General features: G+C 35.1%; 1 protein-coding gene across 1 annotated transcript in view; it reads right to left on the bottom strand.

Annotated features, from left to right (window-relative positions):
* LOC132000141 (serpin B6-like) overlaps window positions 1-23,152 on the bottom strand; it is a 75,164-nt gene extending 52,012 nt beyond the window's left edge. The window contains 1 exon segment of the mRNA XM_059373703.1: window positions 23,097-23,152. Coding sequence (XP_059229686.1) covers window positions 23,097-23,152 — 56 coding nt within the window.
* Window positions 23,153-23,418: the final 266 nt, after the last annotated feature.

Genomic DNA, 23,418 nt, shown 5'->3' on the forward strand with positions numbered 1-23,418 from the left:
AAGTGACTCTTAATCTCACAAAACAAACTGAGGGTTGCTGGGGGGTTGGGGTTTGGGAGAAGAGGGTGGGATTATGGACATTGGGGAGGGTATGTGCTTTGGTGAGTGCTGTGAAGTGTGTAAACCTGGTGATTCACAGACCTGTACCCCTGGGGATAAAAATAGATGTTTATAAAAAATAAAAAATTATATTAAAAAAAATAAATAAAACCAGAATTGTTCATAGGCTCAGTTGTGTTATAACCTCCCAGTAGAAGAGCATAGTATTAATATTTCTCATCATCTGCCATCTTAATTTTTGTTAAATTATTCCAGCTTTCTTCTGGATTGCAACAGGACATCCGTGTCATTGTTATAAACAAACTGTAAAATAAAGTGAAGAAAGTGCTTTAGAATCTCATAATGATTTGAAAAATTAAGAAGAATATGAGAAATAGTAAAAGGAGAAAATTATAGAGCTTGGTGTCTCCCTTAAGGAAATCCAAAGCTGGTTAGAAATATCTGTAGGAATAAAGGATTAGGTATATGGGTGGAATGGTCAAAGCACTGTACATTATCTTCCCAAACTGTCTGTCTCTTTTCAAAGGATAACAATTTCTTTTTTTAAGTCAGATGAAAAAAAAAACTACCATAAAAGATTATAAAAAACAAGTCGGATTCCTTCATTACCTCCTTCTCAGGGTTTCTAGAGAATTTTATATGTCAAAACAGATGGTATTTGGCAAGCGGATGTCTGAAACTTAGATGTAATTCACCAGAGATTCTTGAGAAATATTTCTGAGTGCAGAGGGAAAGTCACTTGTTTGTGACAGGTTTTCAAACATAAGATTATGTTAGTTAGCAAATCATATATGAAAGGATAATAATGAGCTTAATAAGAATATGCCTAGAAGAATAAGAATAAGAAAGGCATGATGTACCCAGGTGGTGGGTATTATAGAGGGCACGGATTGCATGGAGCAATGATGTACCCAGGTGGTGGGTATTATAGAGGGCACGGATTGCATGGAGCACTGGGTGTGGTGAAAAAATAATGAATACTGTTATGCTGAAATTAAATACAAATTAAATTTTAAAAAAGTAAGGCATGACTTTCAAAAAAAGGAAAGATAGTTACTATGTTTGGAATTCAAAGAAACTATTTTAAAGTATCCTATGTTTCTACTTCTGCTTTTCTTCTCAAACCATGTATCTTTTGTTTTTACACTCAAGAACTGTTACACTCTAGAATTTTGCAAAATCTGCATTAGCCTAAAGTGATATTTATTGAAAATGAAAATACTCATAATAATTTTCTGTTGGCTCATGTTTGTGTCAGTAAATGAATTTCTTTTCTCAAAATATAAAATATGTTTATGAGAAAAACAGATCCAAGTGCTGTCTTCTTTGAAGACTATATTTATTCTGACATGGTATTAGCACAAAATTGTTATTAAAAAAAAACTAGAGTGTAGTAATAACTTTAAAGTTTGCAGTCCTTAATTTACATATAATACTTTCAAGCATAATTTAAATAATATCATTGAATCCTCTAGATCCATTCTAAATTCAGAGATACAAACAATGGATATTAAAGTACAACTCCCAATGTGAATTATTCATAACATTTAGACAAGTTTTCTGATCTCCAAACACAAGTTCATCTGAATTAAAAAAAAAAACACACACACACACATTTCTTACACCAAAAGTACACTCATTAATAATAGTAATGTTGAAAAATACAAGTGAAATGGGAAAATAATTAATACTTCCATTTTACTCAATTAATAAATCTCAATCAATTATTTCTTTAAATATACAGGTTAATTTTTCTTCTCTTTAAAGAAATCTAGAAGTGGGGTAGATGGGTGGCTCAGTTGTTAAGCATCTGCCTTCAGCTCAGGGCATGATCTCAGGGTCTTGGGATGAGCCTTGCATCAGGCTCCTTGCAAGGCAAGAAGCCTGCTTCTCCCTCTCCTGCTCCCCTTGCTTGTGTTCCCTCTCTCACTGGGTCTTTGTCAAGTAAATAAATAAAATCTTTAAAAAAAGAATCTAGAAGTAACATAAGAAGGTTAAAAGCCTGATGTTTCAGGTGCCTGGGTGGCTCAGTGGGTTAAAGCCTCTGCCTTCAGCTCAGGTCATGATCTCTGGGTCCTGGAATCGAGCCCTACATTGGGCATTCTGCTCTGCAGGGAGCCTGCTTTCTCCTCTCTCTCTGCCTGCTTCTCTGCCTACTTGTGATCTCTGTCTGTCAAATATATAAATTAAAAATATTTTTTTAAAAAGGCTGATGTTTTATAAATAACCAATCTCTGTACATTTTTGTCTGTCATAAATATAGCTACATAATTAATTGTGTTAATTTATATATATAAGGTACTTTTACATTGAATTTGGTGGCAATTCAAGTAAAAAATAATGTTTGAGAATCATATCACTCTCACAAAAATTATACATAATGCCATGTGACATAAATATTCTTTTTAAGATTCCCTGCACTAGGCACAAAATATCTATAAGTAAAGCTCATAGAATTTACAATTATTTTTTGAGAGAATGTTTTTGTTCCAATTCTCAACTAATCATATGCATTCAATACTATGAGGTTTCTACATGGCAGGCCAAGGGAGGCTGCTAAACAAATCCAATCCTTATCATGCTTTGAACATAACATCTGACTTAGCCTACCATGAACCAAACGTTTCCTGAATATAAATTGCTTCTGAATGTAGAAAAGTACTATTTTTTCCTAGATGAACAACCTTTCCTTTCTCGACTTCAGCTAAATGGGCTTCTGTTATCAAATACTTTTGCAAATAGAGTATAAAGTCATAGTTTTAATTTCTAACAAAACAGGAGATTATTAGATCCAAAGTTAAGTACACAAATATTGAGTTGTACAGAGCCCATTGTATTGGAAATGTAAGTAAATATTAGAATAAGCTTATTGTAAGTAGAAAGTCTATAGAAAATGCCACTGCCATTATCAGCAGATACCCTTTATTCTCTGCCAGTACCCAAATGAAGTACTTACCATAGATTAACTCATGTATTCTTCCAAGGTCTATGAGGTAAGTAACTATTATAGCCCCATTTTGCAGGTGAAGAAATTGATACACAAAGAGGTGAAGTAAATCAGATACAGGCAGAGCTAGTTTTCTACTCAAACTCTACAGTCTTTCTGCTTAATTTGTCTAGCCAGCTTTTAGATATGTCATAAGAATTTTTATTGTTTATAATTATTACTATTATTATTATTTTACTTTAAGAAAGTAAAAGAAAGATCTAAAGCTCCTAACAAGAAGCAATTTTTTTAATTTTTTTTTTCAAATCCGGGTTGCTTTCAGATGAACAGATCAAAGATTAAGGAGAGGAGAGTTTGGTTACTAAATCTGTGGCTTTAAATGTAGCTATCAATCAGAGCAGGATCAAGTTTAGGCAGTGAAATTTTGGGGTTACATAGAAGTCTACCAGTGCAATAAAAATAAGCATGCATACATTTTTCCTTTTGGAAATCACTATTTATGAATCATTTGCTTGAGGAACACAAAGGTCCCTTAGAATGGTTATCAGATACTTCGTAAGTGGGCTGTAGCCCTACCTCACAGCAGAGCCTCATATATGCACTGGTCTATCTCCAGGGCTACCAACTACTTGATATCATCTAAAGGAGTAAACATTATCTTTTGTTCCTTCTTCATTTACATAAGATGGTACATGTTCTTGAGAAGGCTCCTCTATTATTTCTCTTAGATTTTTTCCATAATATATGAAATTATAGAGGTATCCTTATGTCTCTGACTTGGTGGTGGCATTTGTCATATAGCATTACAATTAATCCGACTGATATTTACTGTCATCAATCTAGTCAAGGTGCCAGAAGTAAAGTTAAATAATCCCACTCCTTAGAGAAACTTAAAATTATTTAATATGGTGAATAAGGCAGTAAGCAGACTACTTCAGGTTAAATTGCTCTAGTTAATTTGACATTTATAGGATTAATGTGGAGATGGATCCATTAAGTTGTCCAAGATTGATTAGAAATGCATTAGTATCGTGTAGTATATTATGGTATAGTATAGTATAGTATAGCATAGCATAGCAGAGCATAGCAGAGCATAGCATATGTATAGATCACCCAACTAACTTTTTTACTCAGACTATTACTCTGGTGATCGGATTTGATTATCTTGGATGTGCATCAATCAATATCCTAATTAAAACTGACTTTTAATTCAGTTTTTAATATGCGAAGTTAATGTACCAACTTAGTAATTGAGAGTTAGGGTGATTTACCCACCAGGCATGGACCAAGTAGAAGAAGTAAATTCAGGTCCTTTAACATGATATTTGTCAAAAATATTTTGTTCCTGAGTTGTTTTCTTTGTGTTATTCCTCAAATTATTTGGAACCTGTGGAGGGAAAAAGGAATGATATTTGTTAAGGCATCTCTATGATTCCAACACTTAAAACAATAAAAGTGCAAATAATGTGATTGTTTTCCTATGTGGTCATACTGATGAATTTTTTGGGGGAAAAATAGGCTTTAGATGAGTTTAGGTATTTGACCTGAACCTTGGGCTTTGGTGGAAGATGATGCATTTTCACTTTGGTACTATGTACAAACTAAGATAATGAGGTTTTTACAATTGAATTGAGGTGTAGAAAAGGTATTTTAAGTTACCTAGTATGTTGATATGCCTTTCCTTTCAGCTGAGTATCTATTGCTATAGAGCGGTAGTTCCCTAGACTAGCAACATCTCTATCATTGGGACAACCTCAGTTTTGGCTGTACATTAGGGATAGCTGGAGGCATTCCAAACCACCTATATCAGAATTATTGAGGAAGGGACAAAAGCATCAATAATGTCCTAAAGCTCACCAGGTAATTCCAATGTGCAGACAAGATTGTGAGCCATACAGAGGTATATGTGGAATTTTAAGCAAAGATGAGGACCTCAGGCAACTTGCAGGGTTGGGAGACTCAGCAAAGGCAGAGAGGACACTGCGAGGAGCCAGGGCAAGAAGCATCACTGAAGGACGAAGAGAGTGTTAGTTATAAATTTGGGGGGCCTGGGGCACCTGGGTGGCTCAGTGGGTTAAAGTCTCTGCCTTCAGCACAGGTCATGATCCCAGGGTCCTGGGATGGAGCCCCACATTGGGCTCTCTGCTCAGTAGGGAGCCTGCTTCCTCCTCTCTCTGCCTGCCTCTATGCCTACTTATGATTTCTGTCAAAGAAATAAAATCTTAAAAAAAAATAAAATCTTTAAAAAAATAAAAATAAATTCTGGGGGCCTAAGTGCAATGGACTAAATGCTTATGTCCTTCCAAAATTCATAGGTCGAATCCCCAGTGTAATGGTACTATGAGTTGGACCTTTGCAGAGTGAATCCCTCATGAATAGGATTATAAAAAGGATCCCAGGGAGAACTCTTGTTCTTTTTCCACCTTGTGGTTACATAGAGGAGTCTAAAAACAAAACAAAAACAATAACCTGAAAAAGACTCTTATGAGAACCTGACCATACTGATTCCCTAATCTCAGACATCTAAACTCTAGAAATATAAGGCATACATTTCAATTGTTTATAAGCCACCCAGTCTAGAGTACTTTGTTGTAGTAGTCTGAATGGACTAAGAAGTTAATAAGGACTGCTGGGGCATATATTTATTATAGACAGCATGGCCAGAAGCTCTTAACTAGTTCAAGCTTCAAAACATGGGCTACAACAGTTCAATATTCAGGTACAGCATTTCTTAAATAATAGATGTGGCTTAGGCAATAATTCAATTATAAAGTAAAGACCTCTTTCTCTGTAGGTTTTTCTGCTTGATTTTAAACTGCAAGCCAGGTCCATTGAGCCTGTATTACTTCCTAATTGTGTAGTGCTGCCAGGTTTAGCAAATAAGCATATAGCATGCTGTTTAAATTTGAATTTTTGGTAAAAATAAATACCATTTTGAAATAGGTAAATAGATATATGTCCCAAATATCTCATGGGACATACTTATAATAAAAAAAAATGCTTGTTATTTATCTGAATTTCAAACTTAACTGGGCCTCTTGTATTTTAATCTGAAAACCCTTTATTTGTGTGACTCAATATTTAAATTGGCATTATTAGACCTATGTTGGTAGAATTATATCAGCTACTTTGAATTCTCTTCTGTGTTAAGAGCCAAGATGGAAATCAAAGGAAATGTTTTAATGTTTTAATACAAGTAGCTTGTCTGTGAAATCAGGTGTTTCAAAGAATTGCTGAAGGAACTCCAGGCAGGCTTGCAGATATTGTTTGCTCCTTAAGAAAATATGTTTAAGAAACTTGTAGAAATGCAAAAACAGGAAAAAAAAAAAAAAAACACCTATTTTGCCTAGCCCATGACTGAGACTTTTATTTATTTTTTTAAAATATTTTATTTATTTATATGGCAGACAGAGATCACAAGCTGGCAGAGAGGCAGGCAGAGATAGAGGAGGAAGCAGGCTCCCCGCTGAACAGAGAGCTTGATGTGGGGCTCGATCCCAGATTGTGACCTGGGCTGAAGGCAGAGGCTTTAACCCACTAAGCCATCCAGGCGCCCCATGACTGAGATTTTAATTACTCTTTTCTCCTTTCCCTGTTTTTGCAATTACCATTCAACTCCATCTCAGGTAGTAAACCTCCAGTTTCTCAGCTAGGTCTACCAGGGAAAAGCAAAGAGAAGAAAGAATGTAACCATGTGCAAATATGCACGTGTATGGAGGTGGGATAGTGAAATAGCCTGTTCTATTTTCTGAGCCTGTAATTAAGTCTAATAACAGATGAAGTGAATGCTGTGATGCACACATACACACCCCCAACACACACAACCTAATTCCAACTTTAGGACCAAGACACTCCTTCCCCCCAGCTGCCTGGGTCATTGTTGCTGACCAGAGGCTTTCTCTCCATTTAAGGAGCTGCCTCCTCACCCAAGGTTAGGGCACCTGCACAGGAGCAGCCAGCATCAAAGGATGAGCGGAGCTAGAAGAACTAACCCTAGCCCTTTGCCTCAATGAGACACTTTCAAAGAACCATCTCAGCTCTAAAGCTTCTCCAGGGATTTGCTGGGGCATTTGTTGTAAGTGCATTGCCCTTCAACCTTTGTCTGCCCAATTCTGCTTCCCTCACTTCTTTAAAGTGTTATTCCAAAGATTACTTCCCAATAAAATTTCTGTGTCCAAATCTCTATTTTAGGAGAATATACTTATAAAAATACTCCGCAGCTATATTGTATCTATATCTATATATGTGTGTGTATAGATAGATAGATGATAGATAGATATGTTTTGCTAACCAATACTTAGCTATTTGTCACAAAAGTCCTTATTCTTAAAAAGCAAGCAAACAAACAAAGAAACAAAACAAATAACAACAAAAACCACCTCGACCTCTCCCTGATTTCCACTCAACTTTCCTCCTTCCTTCCTTCCTTCCTTCTTTTTAAACTCTTACATGTTACTGGGTATAAGCCAAAAAAATCTGATTTGCCTTAGTGAATGGAGTTTGGAGATTCTCTAGAGCCCTATTTTATTGACTCCCTAATTTTATTCTAATTTTAGAGAACTCCAAGGAATTCCAAGGCTTTGGAAAACATACTTTGCAACATCTCTGGACTTAACAACTTTAGGAAACAGATATTCTTGCTTTTTAAAGATTTATTTATTTGTTTTTGTTTTTGTTTTTGTTTTTGTTTTGAGAAAAAGAGAGAGTGAGCAATTTGGGGGAGGGGCGTGGAGTGGGGAAATCTGCAGCAGATTTTCCACTGACCTGGGAGTGCCGCATGGGTCTCAATCTCATGACCCATGAGATCATGTCCTGAGCTGAAATCAGGAGTCAGATGCCTAACTGACTATGCTAACCAGGTGCTCCTAGAAAACAGAGATCTTATCCTATTGGCAATGACAAGGACCAGCGCAATGATTCAGATGTTGAACTGTTACATTCATATAAGCACATTGTCCTAGCATAGCTTTGAGCTCATGATTTTATTCTATTTTTTTAACTTAGTGAATTTATAATCTGATGTTTTCCAATCCAATTTTATTTGAGTACCTCTCTAATCCTGTTAATAGTTATGAGGTCAAAATCATTAAAGAACATTGCTGTTAAAGCTAAAATATAATCCTATATATTTGGTGAAATAATCTATAAATATTTTAATCACAGGCCTTTGAGAAAAAGAAAACTACATTGATGTTGGAATAAATATCTATTATGTGTTGGCCAGCTTTCTGAAATGAAGTAAAAACTACATATATAAAATAAAATAAAAAACCCCGGTCACTCAGTAGGCTTACTTACATAAGGATAAGTACACTGTGTCTTATGTTGTTCTCTCTTATTATTGTACAAAAAAAGATCTTGAAGTGAAAGTCTGTATTCCAGAAGTCAAAAATTCTGATTAATTTTCTGGGAGGAGTTTCATTGTTTTAATAAGAATTATGAATAAACTGAGAATGATATACATTATCATATTATGAAAACATTTGTATATTACTATGTTCTCTGTGTCTTCCATAAACTCCACAAAATTAGTTTGGGGACTTAAGTGGCTATTTAATAGCCACAACCAAATCTCTCTTGCTAACAGAATCCAATCTCTTTACCAATACCCAGGTGAAACTATCCTTCAGAAGAATCCAAGTACCTGTCTAGCCCCATTTAGTGAGTCTTTGTGGATACAACACAAACTTCATAATCTTATTCTCATTTCCAATAATTGGTTAAGGCGTAAGTATGTGATAAAATTCTTGCCAAAGAGATTTGAGTAAGAAATGGTTCTAGATGGATTATAGAATATTTCTCTTCAACTTAACACACACACACACACACACACACACACACACGCACTCATTCACACAAATGCAAGCCTAGAATTCACCTTCTTGACATCTTGAATGAAGACATAATACTTAAAATTACTACGTCCCTTTTCAATGAGGGTAAAAGCCCATGAAATTTTACAGAATTTGAGCAGGACTCTGATACCTCTGAGTCACTAGAACAACCAATAATGGAAATACTATACTATGGGAAATTTTTCTATTGTAATAAATATGACTCACATTTATTTTTTTATTTTTTTTTTTTAAAGATTTTATTTATTTATTTGACAGAGAGAAATCACAAGTAGACAGAGAGGCAGGCAGAGAGAGAGAGAGGGAAGCAGGCTCCCTGCCAAGCAGAGAGCCCGATGCGGGACTCGATCCCAGGACCCTGAGATCATGACCCGAGCCGAAGGCAGCGGCTTAACCCACTGAGCCACCCAGGCGCCCATGACTCACATTTAAAGATCACCTTGGTCTGGTATTCTGTAACCAAAATCAAATGGATCCTAACTGATATATCTCAGGAACACAGACATTGAAAGCAATTTGAACCTCCTTCTCTCAAGACCCCTGGATCTCTGTTGCTGACTTGATGCACATCTTAATATATCTACCAATTCCTGTAGTTTTGTGAGTTTTTTTTTTTTGTGTGTTCTTCAAATACTTACTGAGCACACGTGATATGTTGTACTGTTCAGTACTGTTGCCAATATAATCATAAGCTTCTGAAACATTTTAAACAATGAACTACATAAGCTTCCTAAAGCTGTTGTAATAACCACAAACTAAATAACTTAAAACAACAGAAATATATTCTCTCGTTGCTCTGGATGCTAGAAATCTGAAGTCTAGTTATCAGCAGAGCCATATTCCCTCTGAATAATATCTGTCCTTATAACCTCCTAACTTCTGGTAGTTGCTTCCAATCCTCGTCATTTCTCAGCTTGTGACACATCACTTCTATTTCTCCTTGTCTTCACATGACTCCCTCTGTGTATCTGGCTCTAAACCTTTCTTGTTATCAGGATACCAGTTATTGGATTTATGGGCCACCCTAATCCAGTATGACCTTATCTTAAACTGAATATATCTGCAAACATCCCATTTTCAAGTAAGATCATATTCACAGTTCTAGGAGAATATGAAGTTTGCTGGGACACCATTCGACTCTGTGCAGGGAGCAATGTAATCTAATTGGAGTTTCAAAAATCTTGTTCTGTCTGCAAAGTGGACCATATTTCTGTTTTACTGATACTCTGCTTTTCTAACTTCATGTAGGCCTAGAAATAAGAACACCAAATAAATCAGATTAACATGTCATTAGAAGTAAATAAGTCCTATGAAAAAGGCAAAGGTCTCCCTCAATACTCATAAAGCATTTACATTAGAGAATAAAACTATACCTGTTGTATTGTAGACTGTTTTGTGACTATGCATCTATCCTTCAGGTTTTATCTACTTTAGGTGATGTTGCCTGTGTGCTTTTTAGATAGATGAACTGTTACTTATCATAATTAATTCATGTTTTCATTATACTAGTATCTATTCCTTCAAAAATGTTTATTTTCCAGTGACTGCTATAGGCTCTGGGAATATAGGAATGAATAATAATAACAACAAAAATAAGAAAATAAATTTCTTGGTGATATGAAGATTAAATTCTAATGGGAAAGTGGAAAAGTTAGATATTAAGCAAGCAGGTATAAAACATAGATAAAAACAATTAATGGTAGGCAGTAACGGTGCTATGAAGGAAAACAAAGGAGGACAAGTAGATGAACTACAGGATTTTTCTTTTGAGATCATGTGGTCAGGGAAGAGGTCTCTGAGGAAATGACATTTGGCAGAGATATGAATGATGTGAGAATCAAAACCCATCGATGACCCCACATTTCCCTCAGGATAAAATCAAAACTTCATGTTGTTGGAAAGGCCATATTAATACCCTCATTTCACTCATTCACTAGTTAACATAGTTAGGAAATTTTAGAAAGCATTTCTTACTAGGATCAGCATGTTTTTCATCAACAAATCTCAGACATATATTTACAGAGTTAAGCCAGTTTAACTTTGAACTTTAAAACAGACATGTACACACAGTATTTTATTCAGTGGTTTCCTACGGTGAAACTTCTCACAAATTTCAAATAGTCTTTAATCACAAGCCTAATATTTAACTTCTAAGTCTAATATTTAAAAGCCATCTTTCATGCAAACATATATGTGTTTGGTGTATACACACACACACATACACATACACACCTATATATACATATACATATACATATATATATAATTTATAAACATGTTTATTCTCAATAAAATTCATTTAAGCTACTAAACTAGAATTAACATTTTGAAATTCTATGCTTTTTATGTCTTTTTCATATCTCCTAACACAACTATAAACCATAGTTAATATTTAACTTCTACAAATTCCAAAACAGAGTTTTATTTCTTCAATTTTCAATGATAAATGATGATACAGATAACAGTGATAAAAGATGTCATATAGAGGAAACATGAAAATCTATCAATATATACTAAAAGGAAGCTGAATCTCTGTAACAGCAATTACGTAAAATAACTTAATATGTCCAATGAGAAAAGGGTCTTAAAAGCAATTAAATTAAGATGTTTCTGGAGAATAAAGTTAATTCTTGTCACCTCTTAGACACATATGTTTTCAATTATTTGAAACACAATTTAGCAAGGATAGAATTATTATAGTTAGGTCAAACATGTATTCTGCTGATGAAGCAAGTACAAGGCAGGAAATATCAAGCATCTTTAATAGCATCATCTTTAATTACAAAGTATATGGCAGTAATGGGCCAAACTACCAACAGAGACATAACTTTTAACAACTACTTTAGTATTATTCTGAGACTGAAACAAATAGGGAGCCCTGAACATAAGCCAAACAAAATAGAATTAATATGAGGTCTATGGGAGAGTCAATTTGCACAGCCACAAGTGCAGTGAGTATTAAAATACTGAGCTACTGTACATGTGTCATAGTTGGTGAATAGTATAATAGTAAGCACAATGAGTGGTAAAATTATTTAATAATACACATTCTAGTATATATGATCTATCTAACATACAGAACCTCTCTGCAGTTCAAGTTTGGAAAATGGAGCACAGGTTTTGGCGTGTATGTCTGTTGCAGGTAGAGTAAGGTTGATACAGATATTTTAATTATTTCAGATGCATAGGACAAGTTTCTAAATTTAGAGTTTAGAAGGTCTTGGATGAGGAAAGAAGCTGTTCTACAGAGCTGAGGAAGACTTATTGTGCATCCCTCCCCAGCCCTACAAATACACATACACACAAAGAAATGCCTAATCCTGTCTGAGATCAGGCCCTGATTTCAAAGAACTGAAGAATGTTAGAAATCTGTTGTGTGGACATTATCCATTCCTTAGAAAGGTTTGCAATTCTTTGTGTTTTGAAACAATCCATTTATGGTGGTTGGCATGGGAAAAGAGGGCCATGTTGGCTCCTTGTGATAAAGTCTTTAGGGAGGGAAACTGTCCATTTAACCTATTTCAGGGTACACACCTCAACATGTCTTGATGGTATGACACTATGACCCCATCTTCCTACAAGGCCAAGGAGACTCTTGCCAACTCCCTAGCTGCCCTTCCCCTGCTGGGTCTTCTATGTGTCCTGGAACAATTAGCTTAAAACAGCTTTTGAGAGTTGACAATCTGTCAGTAATCACTGCTTAAACTTTCTTTGGTTTCTTTCCTCTTTTTTTACTCTGGTTTAATAGGGGACCTCAGCCAACAGCTGTCCCTCTGTGTTTAACCAATTGTTTACTGAATGGTCTATGCAAGGAGCATAGCCATTTAACACTCCCTTAATAGAATCAGGCTAAAAAGAGTCAAACTCCTGGATCCAGGAACTAGCTCAGTATATTTCCATGTACCTCACTCTAGTACTCACCCTACTACCGCATGTGGTCTGAGTTCACTTCACGCTTAGGACAAGTGTGACCTGTGTCCAGATAATAAAGTCATGACAGATGGTGGAGAAAATCTGTCATGAGACAGGAAGGACAGAATGGACAGAAATAAGAGGATAAGATGGGAGGCAGTGACTTCAGTCTGCTACCAAATACTCACTCACTAATGATGTCATTTCATGGAGAAGTCTCGGAAAGGATTAATATGGCTCCTTATATCACTGCATAGTAATAGCTCTATCACAGCAAAAGGTCACATACAACTTCTATAAATTGATAATGATTAGAAATTATTAGAATTAACTGATTAATTTGTGCTACAAGTTAAGTCACATGTTAAATACTTTTTAAATACACAATTTAAATGACTTCAATAACAAAAGAGGATATTTTATAATTATCACATATATTTTGACTCACATATTTATATCACAGTACTGATTATTAAATAATCTGAATATTATCCATGTGCCTAAACTTAAGTGTTTAAAAAGGAGTTTCTGACTTGGACCTAAGTTAACAATTTTTCTAAAGTCATAGAGAAACATAAATGTCAGGAAATATGTTTCAGTTACTATGTACACATTTGACAATTCTTCCAACAATCTTGGAATAGCCAGGTTATGAGTGAATTGGTATCCTTTGTATAATGAGTTTCTATAGAATTAGTTTTTATTTTATAATAGGTTATAATAACATAAATATAATTTTTCTTTATCTTTATAAAATGATAGTATGGGCATCAGTATGTTTATGGATATCAGCTGAACTGATAAAAATCTTTTGGCAGGACAGAGCACATAATCAACAGATCTTGATTTCTTTAGATAATGGAAACAATATGAAAATGAAGAATAAAAGTTTTTTTTGTAGTTTTTGCCTTGTTTACTCTCTTGTTTTTGTATAGTATCTTTTTGTTCTCTTATTTTTGGTTTATATAATAACTTTAAAACTGAAATAGACAGGAAAATAAATTGATATAGCTATAACCAGGTACGGAAGGTCTATTATCTGGAGAGTTTTAGAACAGGATGTTACTTGCATTTATCTCTCCATTTTTTATTTAACCTCAAAGTTTCATACTGGTGTGGACTCAAGGGAAAGGTCAACTCTTGATTGAATACCTTTCTGAAATGTGTTGGTCTAAGGTCATCTATTGTTCAAGGATTCCCTAGAGAATTTATTCTTTTCTCATTTGAAATCTTGCTCTCTTTTTTATGGTCATAGTCACAGTAACACATTTTATCTCATGGCAGGCATAGGCTGGCTTTCCTGGACTAGTTTTTCACCCCATAGATGTTGCTCTTTGCCACCTTTATCCTGAGACCAGGATAGGTTATTCAGTCAATGCTCATATACAACTTCGCTCTTTTATTTGAGAGCACCTAAATTGGTTAGCACTGAGCCTCCTACCAAAGGGAAGTCAGTGTTTGCTATCTGAAATTCTCTGTACTAGACATTTTATATTAACTCACTTAATCCCACAGAGTGATCATTTTAGTGAATGAGAAAACCAAGGGAGGGCGAGGCTAACTTATTAGCCCAAGATCATGGAACTGAGTGATGGACTTGGGCTAGCTTTTCCAGAGCCAACAAACAATGTTGGTCATCATGTTGCACTGGCTCTGGTCCTGGACAGGCAACTTCAGGGGCAGAGCCCATCTATTTTTGATGGTGCTTATATCTAGTGGGTAACACAGCATGTACATTTAACACATGGTCTACAAACAGTTGTCGCATGAGCTAATGAATAGTATTTTCACACTTTTCTAGGATAAATACAACATTACGTATTAAACATTTTGAACTCCTTAGGGGAAAATCACAAGGGGCTAGAATGATTCAGAAGTAAACTTCCAGGGATTATATATCTCTTCTGCCAGTCACTAGTCAGGTGGTATTGTGCAGTTTGTCTGTTTAAATGTCTCATATGGGGATGCCTGGGTCGCTCAGTTGGTTAAGCCTCTGCCTTTGGCTCAGGTCATGATCCCACTGTCCTGGGATCAAGTCCCACATTGGGCTACATGCTCGGTGGGGAGCCCGCTTCTCCCTCTGCCTCTGCTGCCACTCTGCCTGCCTGTGCTCGCTCGCTCGCTCTCTCTCTCTGGCAAATAAATAAATAAAATCCTTAAAAATAAATAAATAAATGTCTCATATGTCACCTGGATATGAAGACATAAATAGAACTTACGTCATAGGGTTGTAGAGAATAATAATACAGAGACTGATACAAAGTTTATTCCCAATTGATATGAAGTATTATTATCATTAATATTTACACTTTTTTCATGATTTGTTATAGTAAAATGTTTCATATAAAATATTTGCTTAGATAAGTTTTAAGGAAAGACAAAACTTTCTTTTGGTATCATAGAAAAGTAGAATTCCTTATCAAAAGAATTCATTTATGGGTATTTAATATAATTCTTTGTCCATTTAATCTATAAATACTTATTAAGTAGTAATTATAGTTATAGGTGGTTTGATTGTTAATGAGATACCAGAGAGAGAAAAACATCCCTCATAGACTATAGAGTCTAATGAAAAGAAATGTGAATATCATTACAAAATTCGACATAGTACATAGGAAGTACAAGACAAATTTTAAAGATCCTGTTGGCTTTATTCAGTGACAAGGCAACACCCCATCTACCAGGTAGAAAGGAGCTCTGGTAAATGATATTTTATTTTATTCATTTATTTATTTTTTATTTTTTTTAAAGATTTTATTTATTTATTTGACAGAGAGATCACAAGTAGGCAGAGAGGCAGGCAGAGAGAGAGGGAAGCAGACTCCCCTCGGAGCAGAGAGCCCGATGCGGGGCTCGATCCAAGGACCCTGGGATCATGACCTGAGCTGAAGGCAGAGGCTTTAACCCACTGAGCCACCCAGGTGCTCCTCTGGTAAACGATATTTTAGATGAATAAAAATATATATGAACACCTAAAATATATGTGAACTAAAATTATAGAGTACTTATATTCATTTCGAAAATCTAACATAGGAAAAATAGGAAAGACAATTTCAAAATAAAGCCTAGAAGAAGCAGGGCATCATTGTCAGTCTCCTGTAATTCAGGCACGTGTTATTTACATTTGTTTCAATGCTCTGTACACTAATAAAGAATGCAAAACCCAGGGGGAAGCCATGACTTACTCACTTCATACTTGCCCTGGATTCCATCTTAATGATAGTCTCATTAACAGAGCAAGAGACAAATAAGCCACATCTTTATAAATTGAAAATGAAGTACAATTATAGGACTTGTTCACTGTCAGCCTTCAAATGGTATAAATTGAATAAAGTGCACACTTTCAAAAAATTGTATTTTGGGGCACCTGGGTGGCTCAGTCAGTTAAGCATCTGCTTCCAGCTCAGGTCATGCATGATCCCAGACTCCTGGGATCAAGCCCCTCATCAGACTCCCTGCTCAGAGGAGAACCTGCTTCTCCCTCTCCATCCCTCTTCCTGCTGGTTAACTTTGTTGCTTTCAAATAAATAAATAGATAGATAGATAGATAGATAGATAGATAGATAGATAACATCTTTAAAAAAGTGTGTGAGTATATCTACATACCTGTTCTACTTTCTATCCATTCCAAAGTCTGTCATGGTATCATATATGCCAGCAGATGGACCTCTGTCACTTCCTATTTTCCAAGTACTCAGAATCTTGATTCCCATTTCCCAGGTGGCATTGCCAATCCAAATTCTCATGGCTGCATTATGGATCAAAATTTCCTGTCTTCTTGACCCCTTCTCAATTCAATAGTCAATATTTCTCTCAGTAGCCATATACTTTGCCTTAAATTCTCCCACTGCAAACTCAGTTGTTTCCTGGATTTGTTAGACAGAGAAATCTATTATACTCCAAAATCTCCTTAAAAACCTGCATATTCATGGTCACCACTAAATTCCAGCAAAAGGAAGAATTCTCTCATTCCTAGTACCAACTCCCTAGAAACTGGTGAATGTTATAAATCACAATTATTATTTACTTTAGCACACAGACTCATATACAACACAGACCTGATTTTATTGTTTATTCAGCCTTAATGGCTATGTTGTATGTAAATATAGGATAAGAGATTATCTGTTGTCTTATTATTAGAATAGCCTTTGTCATACTAATAATTTGGGGGAGTGCATTTACATTAGCTTTATATTTTAGTTTGACTAGTCAGAGGGATTTTTTGTTTTGTTTTGTTTTGTAAACTCTTAGAACATCTGAACATACATAAATATTTGTGAGAAGGGATTTGTTTAAGCTACTATATCAGAAGTACTCAAAGTAGCTACAGGGATTGCACACACAGCTAGACGGATATTGCTCTGGAATAGCCCTTGGCTACAATAGACTAATTAGTCTGATTAATGGATTATACACTTCTAAAGAGTTTGTTTTGAAACTATTTTATGGATTACAGAGTATTAAAACATTTGAAATAAAATTTGCTTTTCTTAAGTTCCAAGAAGTATTTCCTTGCATTATTAACCACCTTAGTATAAAAAATGCAGGTTTTATCTAGGGAGTCATGAAAAATAATACATAGAATTAACTACAAAGCAGATGCCCCATTAATCCAAACAAGTATCATTCCAGATTCCCAGAGACATAGAGACAATTATTTCAGAAACATCAAATTTTGAAGTTTCCTCCACATATGGTAATGGCAGAAATGAGTTACTCATTTCCCAGAGGAAGCCCAAAATTCAGGTAAAGTATAATTATGAACATTTTTATTTTTGTCACTGAATGTAATATAGCATCCAAAACAGTATCAAATGATTCTGACAGATCAATCCCTTTGGAAAATGCACCTGCTCATATTGCTCCCATCATTAAATAGACCAAAAAAAAAAAAAAAAAATCCAGAAACTTTAATTAAGCCCCGTTCCCTCAGTTAATATCACATCCATCTCTCTTTTCCTTGTCATTGTAATGGTGTGCCATATTCAAATTCTGTTTGTTTGTTTTTTTTCTTTCTAAATCTTCCCATTCACCCTCAATTTATTACTATAGAAATTTTCTTGGAGCATCGGGGTGGTTCAGGACATTAAGTGTTTGACTTTGGCTCAGGTCATGATCTCAGGGTCTTGGCTTGGATAATTGTGTGTGGGGCTCTCTGCTCAGTGTGAAGTCTGCTTCTTCCTCTACCCTGACCTCTCACCGACTACTCCTGCACACTTTTTCTGTCTCTCTCTCAAATAAATAAATAAAATCTTAAAAAAAAAAAAAAAAGGAGATCTTCTTTCTAAGACTTCCAGTGACCAACTTATTCCCAAATTTCAATAATTTGTGTCTTTATGTTTTCATCTGTCTGAGAATTAGTTCACTTCTTTCTCCTTGAAACTATCTTCCTTTTGTGCTAAAACTTTCTTTTGGTCATTCTCTTCTATCTGTGGAGACTCTTTTTGTTATATTCCTTGAGCTCTATTTAAACTTATTTTTGCATAGCATTTAAATTATTTTATGTAAATCAGTCCCTGGCCAATTTTTCTCATTCTAAAATCTCCCAAAGTAAATGCTTTAATGGCTAACTACATGGTTCTGCAGATTCTTTTCTGCTGGGATATAGAACTATATCCCCAGTGTCACAGCGTCCATATCCTTTTGGCAATTTCAGCTATCTCTCCAAGTAAATTATTACCTTGTGTTCCCTCCAGTCCATCCTCAACCAAACCATAAGAATTGGCTTGTAAAATCTAAAACGCTTGCTCAAAATTCTGTAGAATTTCATATTGTTTAGAAAAGATTTCATACCCTTTACCATTGTACAAAGTTGAGCCCCCTTTTACCAGTTTTGCATATTGAACTGATTAAATCTCATGAAAATCTTTTTCTATTTGTAAAATACTACTATATTCAGTCTTGAATTGAATACCAGTTATCTATCAGAGACCTTCTTTAGGCACTGGCTTGCAAGGAGGATCGAGATGTAAGTTCTTCCTTTTGGGAACTCTCCGTCTACTGGAGTGAAAAGACCAAATAAAAAGCTAATTATAATATAGAGTAATATTGTAATGACAGAGAGATGTGCAAATACTATATCTAAGAGGAAAACTTAATTCCGACTACTCTGTGACACAGAAAGCTCCCAAAGAATTGAAAGATATGTCTTGAGTTTTCAAGAATTTGAAAGATTTCAATGAAAAACAAGGTAAAAATGAAATATTTAAAGACAGGGATCACTTAAAATATTTTTTCTAACTACCTACTTAACTATCTAGCTATATATGTTTCTCTCAAATTTTTATTCTCAACCTAAAATTTTCCCTGACTTTTCCATTTATTTTGGATGCATTTCGAATATCTCCACTTGGATCTTTAATAATCCATTTAATGTTCACCTCGAGGCCTAATATTTAGTATTAATCCCAAACATAATGATCCGTCAATGTTTTCACATCCTCCTTCTACCATTCTTCTAGTTGCTTAGGTCAAAACCTTTGAAATCTTTTCTATTGCTCTTTTTCTTTTATACCCACATCCAGTCTACTTGGTGTATCGTGTATGTGGGGAGTACTTCCCCATCTCATGGCTTACTGCTCCACCTTCTCCTCACCTTTTCTATTTTTTGCTCAAATGTCTTTTCTAGTCTTTCTGAAATTTTTAAATTATTTTCATTGATTATCTTAATTATTTTATCTTATTTTACTTTATTTTAAACTAGAATCACCCTCCCAGCTGCCTTTATTTCCCATTTCTGCTTTATTTACATTTGCAGTATTTATCAATATCTGACATGATATGTATTTACCTAATTTCTGGTTTATGTATCTTCTCCCACTAAAATATATACTCTATGAGAATAAGAGGTTTATCTGTTTTGTTCCTTGTGGCATAACTAGTACTTAGGGAGTACCTGGCACACATTAGCTGCTTAATAAATATTTTGTATTTGAGGGAATAGATATAATTTCATTGTCAAATTATATGTCTTTCAAAGGCAGTCCTATTGAGAATCTGAGAAGTCGATTGAAATGCCCAGAAGGGTTTTTTTTTTCTGTTATTCTAAAATGACTATATAAATCAGAATTATAACAGTTCCTCCATTGATAGGAGGTTTTTGAAACTCATATTGTTTTCATTGGAATAAATAGTAAATGGTATTTATCATCATATATTAGTGCTTTATTTTTTTAAAAGGCATTATGCTAAACATTTTTTTTAATAAACATATATTTTTATCCCCAGGGGTACAGGTCTGTGTGTGAATCACCAGGTTTACACACTTCACAGCACTCACCAAAGCACTTACCTTCCCCAATGTCCATATCGTCACATTTAATTCTTGCAACCAGCCTGTGAGATAAGGTAGATCTTTTCACTTGGTTAAGGTTTAGAAGGCCCAAGACATGTGGCTAAATTGGCAGGCAGAAGATTTGAATCCAATTACTTTAGCTCAAGGGTACATGTTTCAGTACTCTCCCTTTTGTACTTTGGATGTAAAAGAATGGTTGTAATGAATAGAACTTTATTTACCCCCTAAAATTAAAATGTTATGTATTCTTCTAAAGTCCCAATTCTGTAGAAAATATCTATATAACTAGATCTTTTTTTAAACATAAGAACATTTGTTCTGGTATCAAGGAAATTGCAAAAGAGTTTAATATAACAGAATTCTATATCTCATATATGTATTTGTGTATATTCAACAAAAGTGTTTGTTTATAAAGTCACATTTATTTTGCTTTTTTGGACAATATTATATAAGGATTTGCTGTTTAACTATTAAAAACATAATTTTCTTTTTTTTTAAGATTTTATTTATTTATTTGACAGATGGAGATCATAAGTAGGCAGAGAGGCAGGCAGAGAGAGAGGAGGAACCAGGCTCCCCGCTGAGCAGAGAGCCCGATGTGGGGCTTAATCCAAGGACCCTGGGATCATGACCTGGAGCTGAAGGCAGAGGCTTTAGCCCATTGAGCCATCCAGGTACCCCAAAAGACACACAATTTTCTAATGTAAGTAATCTAGGTCTTTCATTCAGTTTTCCTCAGCAATTTATAACAGCTCTTTGTTACCACCTCTGTTATTAATTCAAAATGCCTCTAGTCTTATTCAACCTCTACATTTTAGTTAAAGAAAGAAGTTTTAATAGATTGGATTTAAAAATTACATTATAAAAATATTCAACATCTCTTTCTCCCTTTGTCTTTGTAATTCACCTTCAAAAAACACTTTGATAATATTTGATGGTTAAGGTCTATTTATTTCTAACTTTGTTTCAAAGACCTGAACTGGTTGTCTCCTCTGGCCCACATTTAATTAAATACAGGTATAATTTCTAATTTTCCTTCAAACTGGCTTAGCAATGTTATATTCCTCTGAGGTAGTTCAGCTTCTTCCTCTGCCTTTTTTTTTTTTTTTTTTTGACAGCTTGTGTCAAAAATTGATTCTGATTCCAAACAGATGGAATTTTCTCCTTTATCTGGTGCCCCTAACTACCCAAAGAGCTAAAATAGACAAGATTCAGCCAACTCTCTCTTCTGATGATTCTTGTCTTAGACATTTCAAACAACAAAATTCCCTCCTGAGAAAATTATGTTCAGTCATATAACCTTTAAGTGAAAGGATTTGGCTTCAAATGTGTTGGTGTTTTTTTTTCTTCTTTGTGAACAGCAGATTATTCTTCTTTGTACTAAATTAATGTCTGAAGGAAATGAATGTCAGAAATTTGGCCCACACAATATTCCATTTCCTTGTCAGTGTCTACCAGGTCTTTTTGGCAGCAACAAAAAGGACTAGCAAGCCACTTTGAATAAAATGTGCTGTATTTTTCAAAGGGAAACACAACACATTAATTTTGCTTATAAACTGTTAAATTATAGCCATGGCAAAATACAGACTTAAAACACTCCTTTATAACTTCAGTAGGGCCACTGGTTTACCAAAATGTTACACACCTCATGCTTGTAATTAAGCTGCCGTACTTGCATTGAGTTACTCAAAATTATTTTTCATTTATAATACAAGTTTTTGAGTTACTTTTTTTGAGTTTTCTCATAACTTTAAAAAAATATATATGGACACAGATAGCCAAGCATATTTTTGAGGCTAGACTTAGACAGTTCTAAATTTCCTTTTTTTTTGGGGGGGCACTGTTTATTTGTATGGAGTTTGTACTATGTGGGAGACTCAGTTCATCTCCCCAACTCCATTTTTCCAATGCAAGGACAAGTCCTGGAATAGGGCTAGGGCTTCTTTTTACTTTACTGGCTTTTCACTGGTAGTTCAGTTTAAGGTATCATTTGAAGGTTCTAATCCATTAAAAAAAGGGTAGTCTTTTCAGGGTAGTTCAGAAGGATTGAGCAAACCTTGAGATAACCAATGTGAGCAGCTAGTCACAAAAAGTCTTCAACTCATGGATTGAACATACATCTTAAGCATAGTTAATGAATGATTGTTCGCTTGAATGGAGATGAACAGACTCCCCAAACTGGCTCATCTTTATTGACGCTTTGTCAGTTAGCTTTTGAGACATAAAGCCATTACAAACCTTAGTAACTTAAAACAATAAACATTTAGTTAGAGCACAATTCTAGGAGTCAGCAGTTTGGGTTGGACTCATCTGGATACTGCTTCTGCTCTCAGTTGGGTTTGCTCATTTGTCTGCAGTCAGTCACCAGCTTGACTGGGGGACCATTCATCTGGGATGGCCTGATCTAAGATGACCTCCCTCCTCCCCTGGATTTGTATCTAGCTGGCTATCTTGTTTACCTAGACAATATCTTTTTTTTTTTTTAATTTTTTATTTTTTATAAACATATATTTTTATCCCCAGGGGTACAGGTCTGTGAATCACCAGGTTTACACACTTCACAGCACTCACCAAATCACATACCCTCCCCAATGTCCATAATCCCACCCCCTTCTCCCAAACCCCCTCCCCCCGGCAACCCTCAGTTTGTTTTGTGAGATTAAGAGTCACTTATGGTTTGTCTCCCTCCCAATCCCGTCTTGTTTCATTTATTCTTCTCCTACCCACTTAAGCCTCCATGTTGCATCACCATATCTTGTTTACCTAGTCTACCAGTAAAAATAAAGTAACTTCCAAGGCATACTTTTCAAGCCCTGAATTATCATGTTTATTAATGTCCCACTTACCAAAGTGATATGGCCAAAGCTTAAGAAGAAAGTAAGGATTTGAACATTTTTATAATCAATTTATTATTCCCCAGCATTGTTAATGTAACTGTAATCTGTGAGGTTATTTAAGTATAAGTTCTAACCTTGCTGTTTTTCATAAGGAACTTTGATCTGTTCTTCAATATATTCATATGACTTACCTAGTCCTCCAAATCCTGTAAACACCCTTTTCTAAAACCCTTTTGACATACTCCATGGTGATCCTGAAGTGCATTCCCTCCTGCCATAGTAAGCTGACAAATTTTAATTTATTTGCCTAATGGTGTGCTCCTGGTGGACACAGTGAGACTTTGAATAGTGGCTTTAGTAGTGTATGTTGAGCTTCTCTGAAGTGTTAGACTATGTTCTAAATGATAGGATTCAAACGTACATAAGGAATTGTCCTAGGGATGCCTGGGTAGCTCATTTGGCTAATGCCAGCGTTTGGCTCAGGTCATGATCCCAGAATCCTGGGATCAAGCC

This window comes from Mustela nigripes, chromosome 1 (assembly GCF_022355385.1).
Source record: "Mustela nigripes isolate SB6536 chromosome 1, MUSNIG.SB6536, whole genome shotgun sequence".
NCBI classification, from domain to species: Eukaryota; Metazoa; Chordata; class Mammalia; order Carnivora; family Mustelidae; genus Mustela; species Mustela nigripes.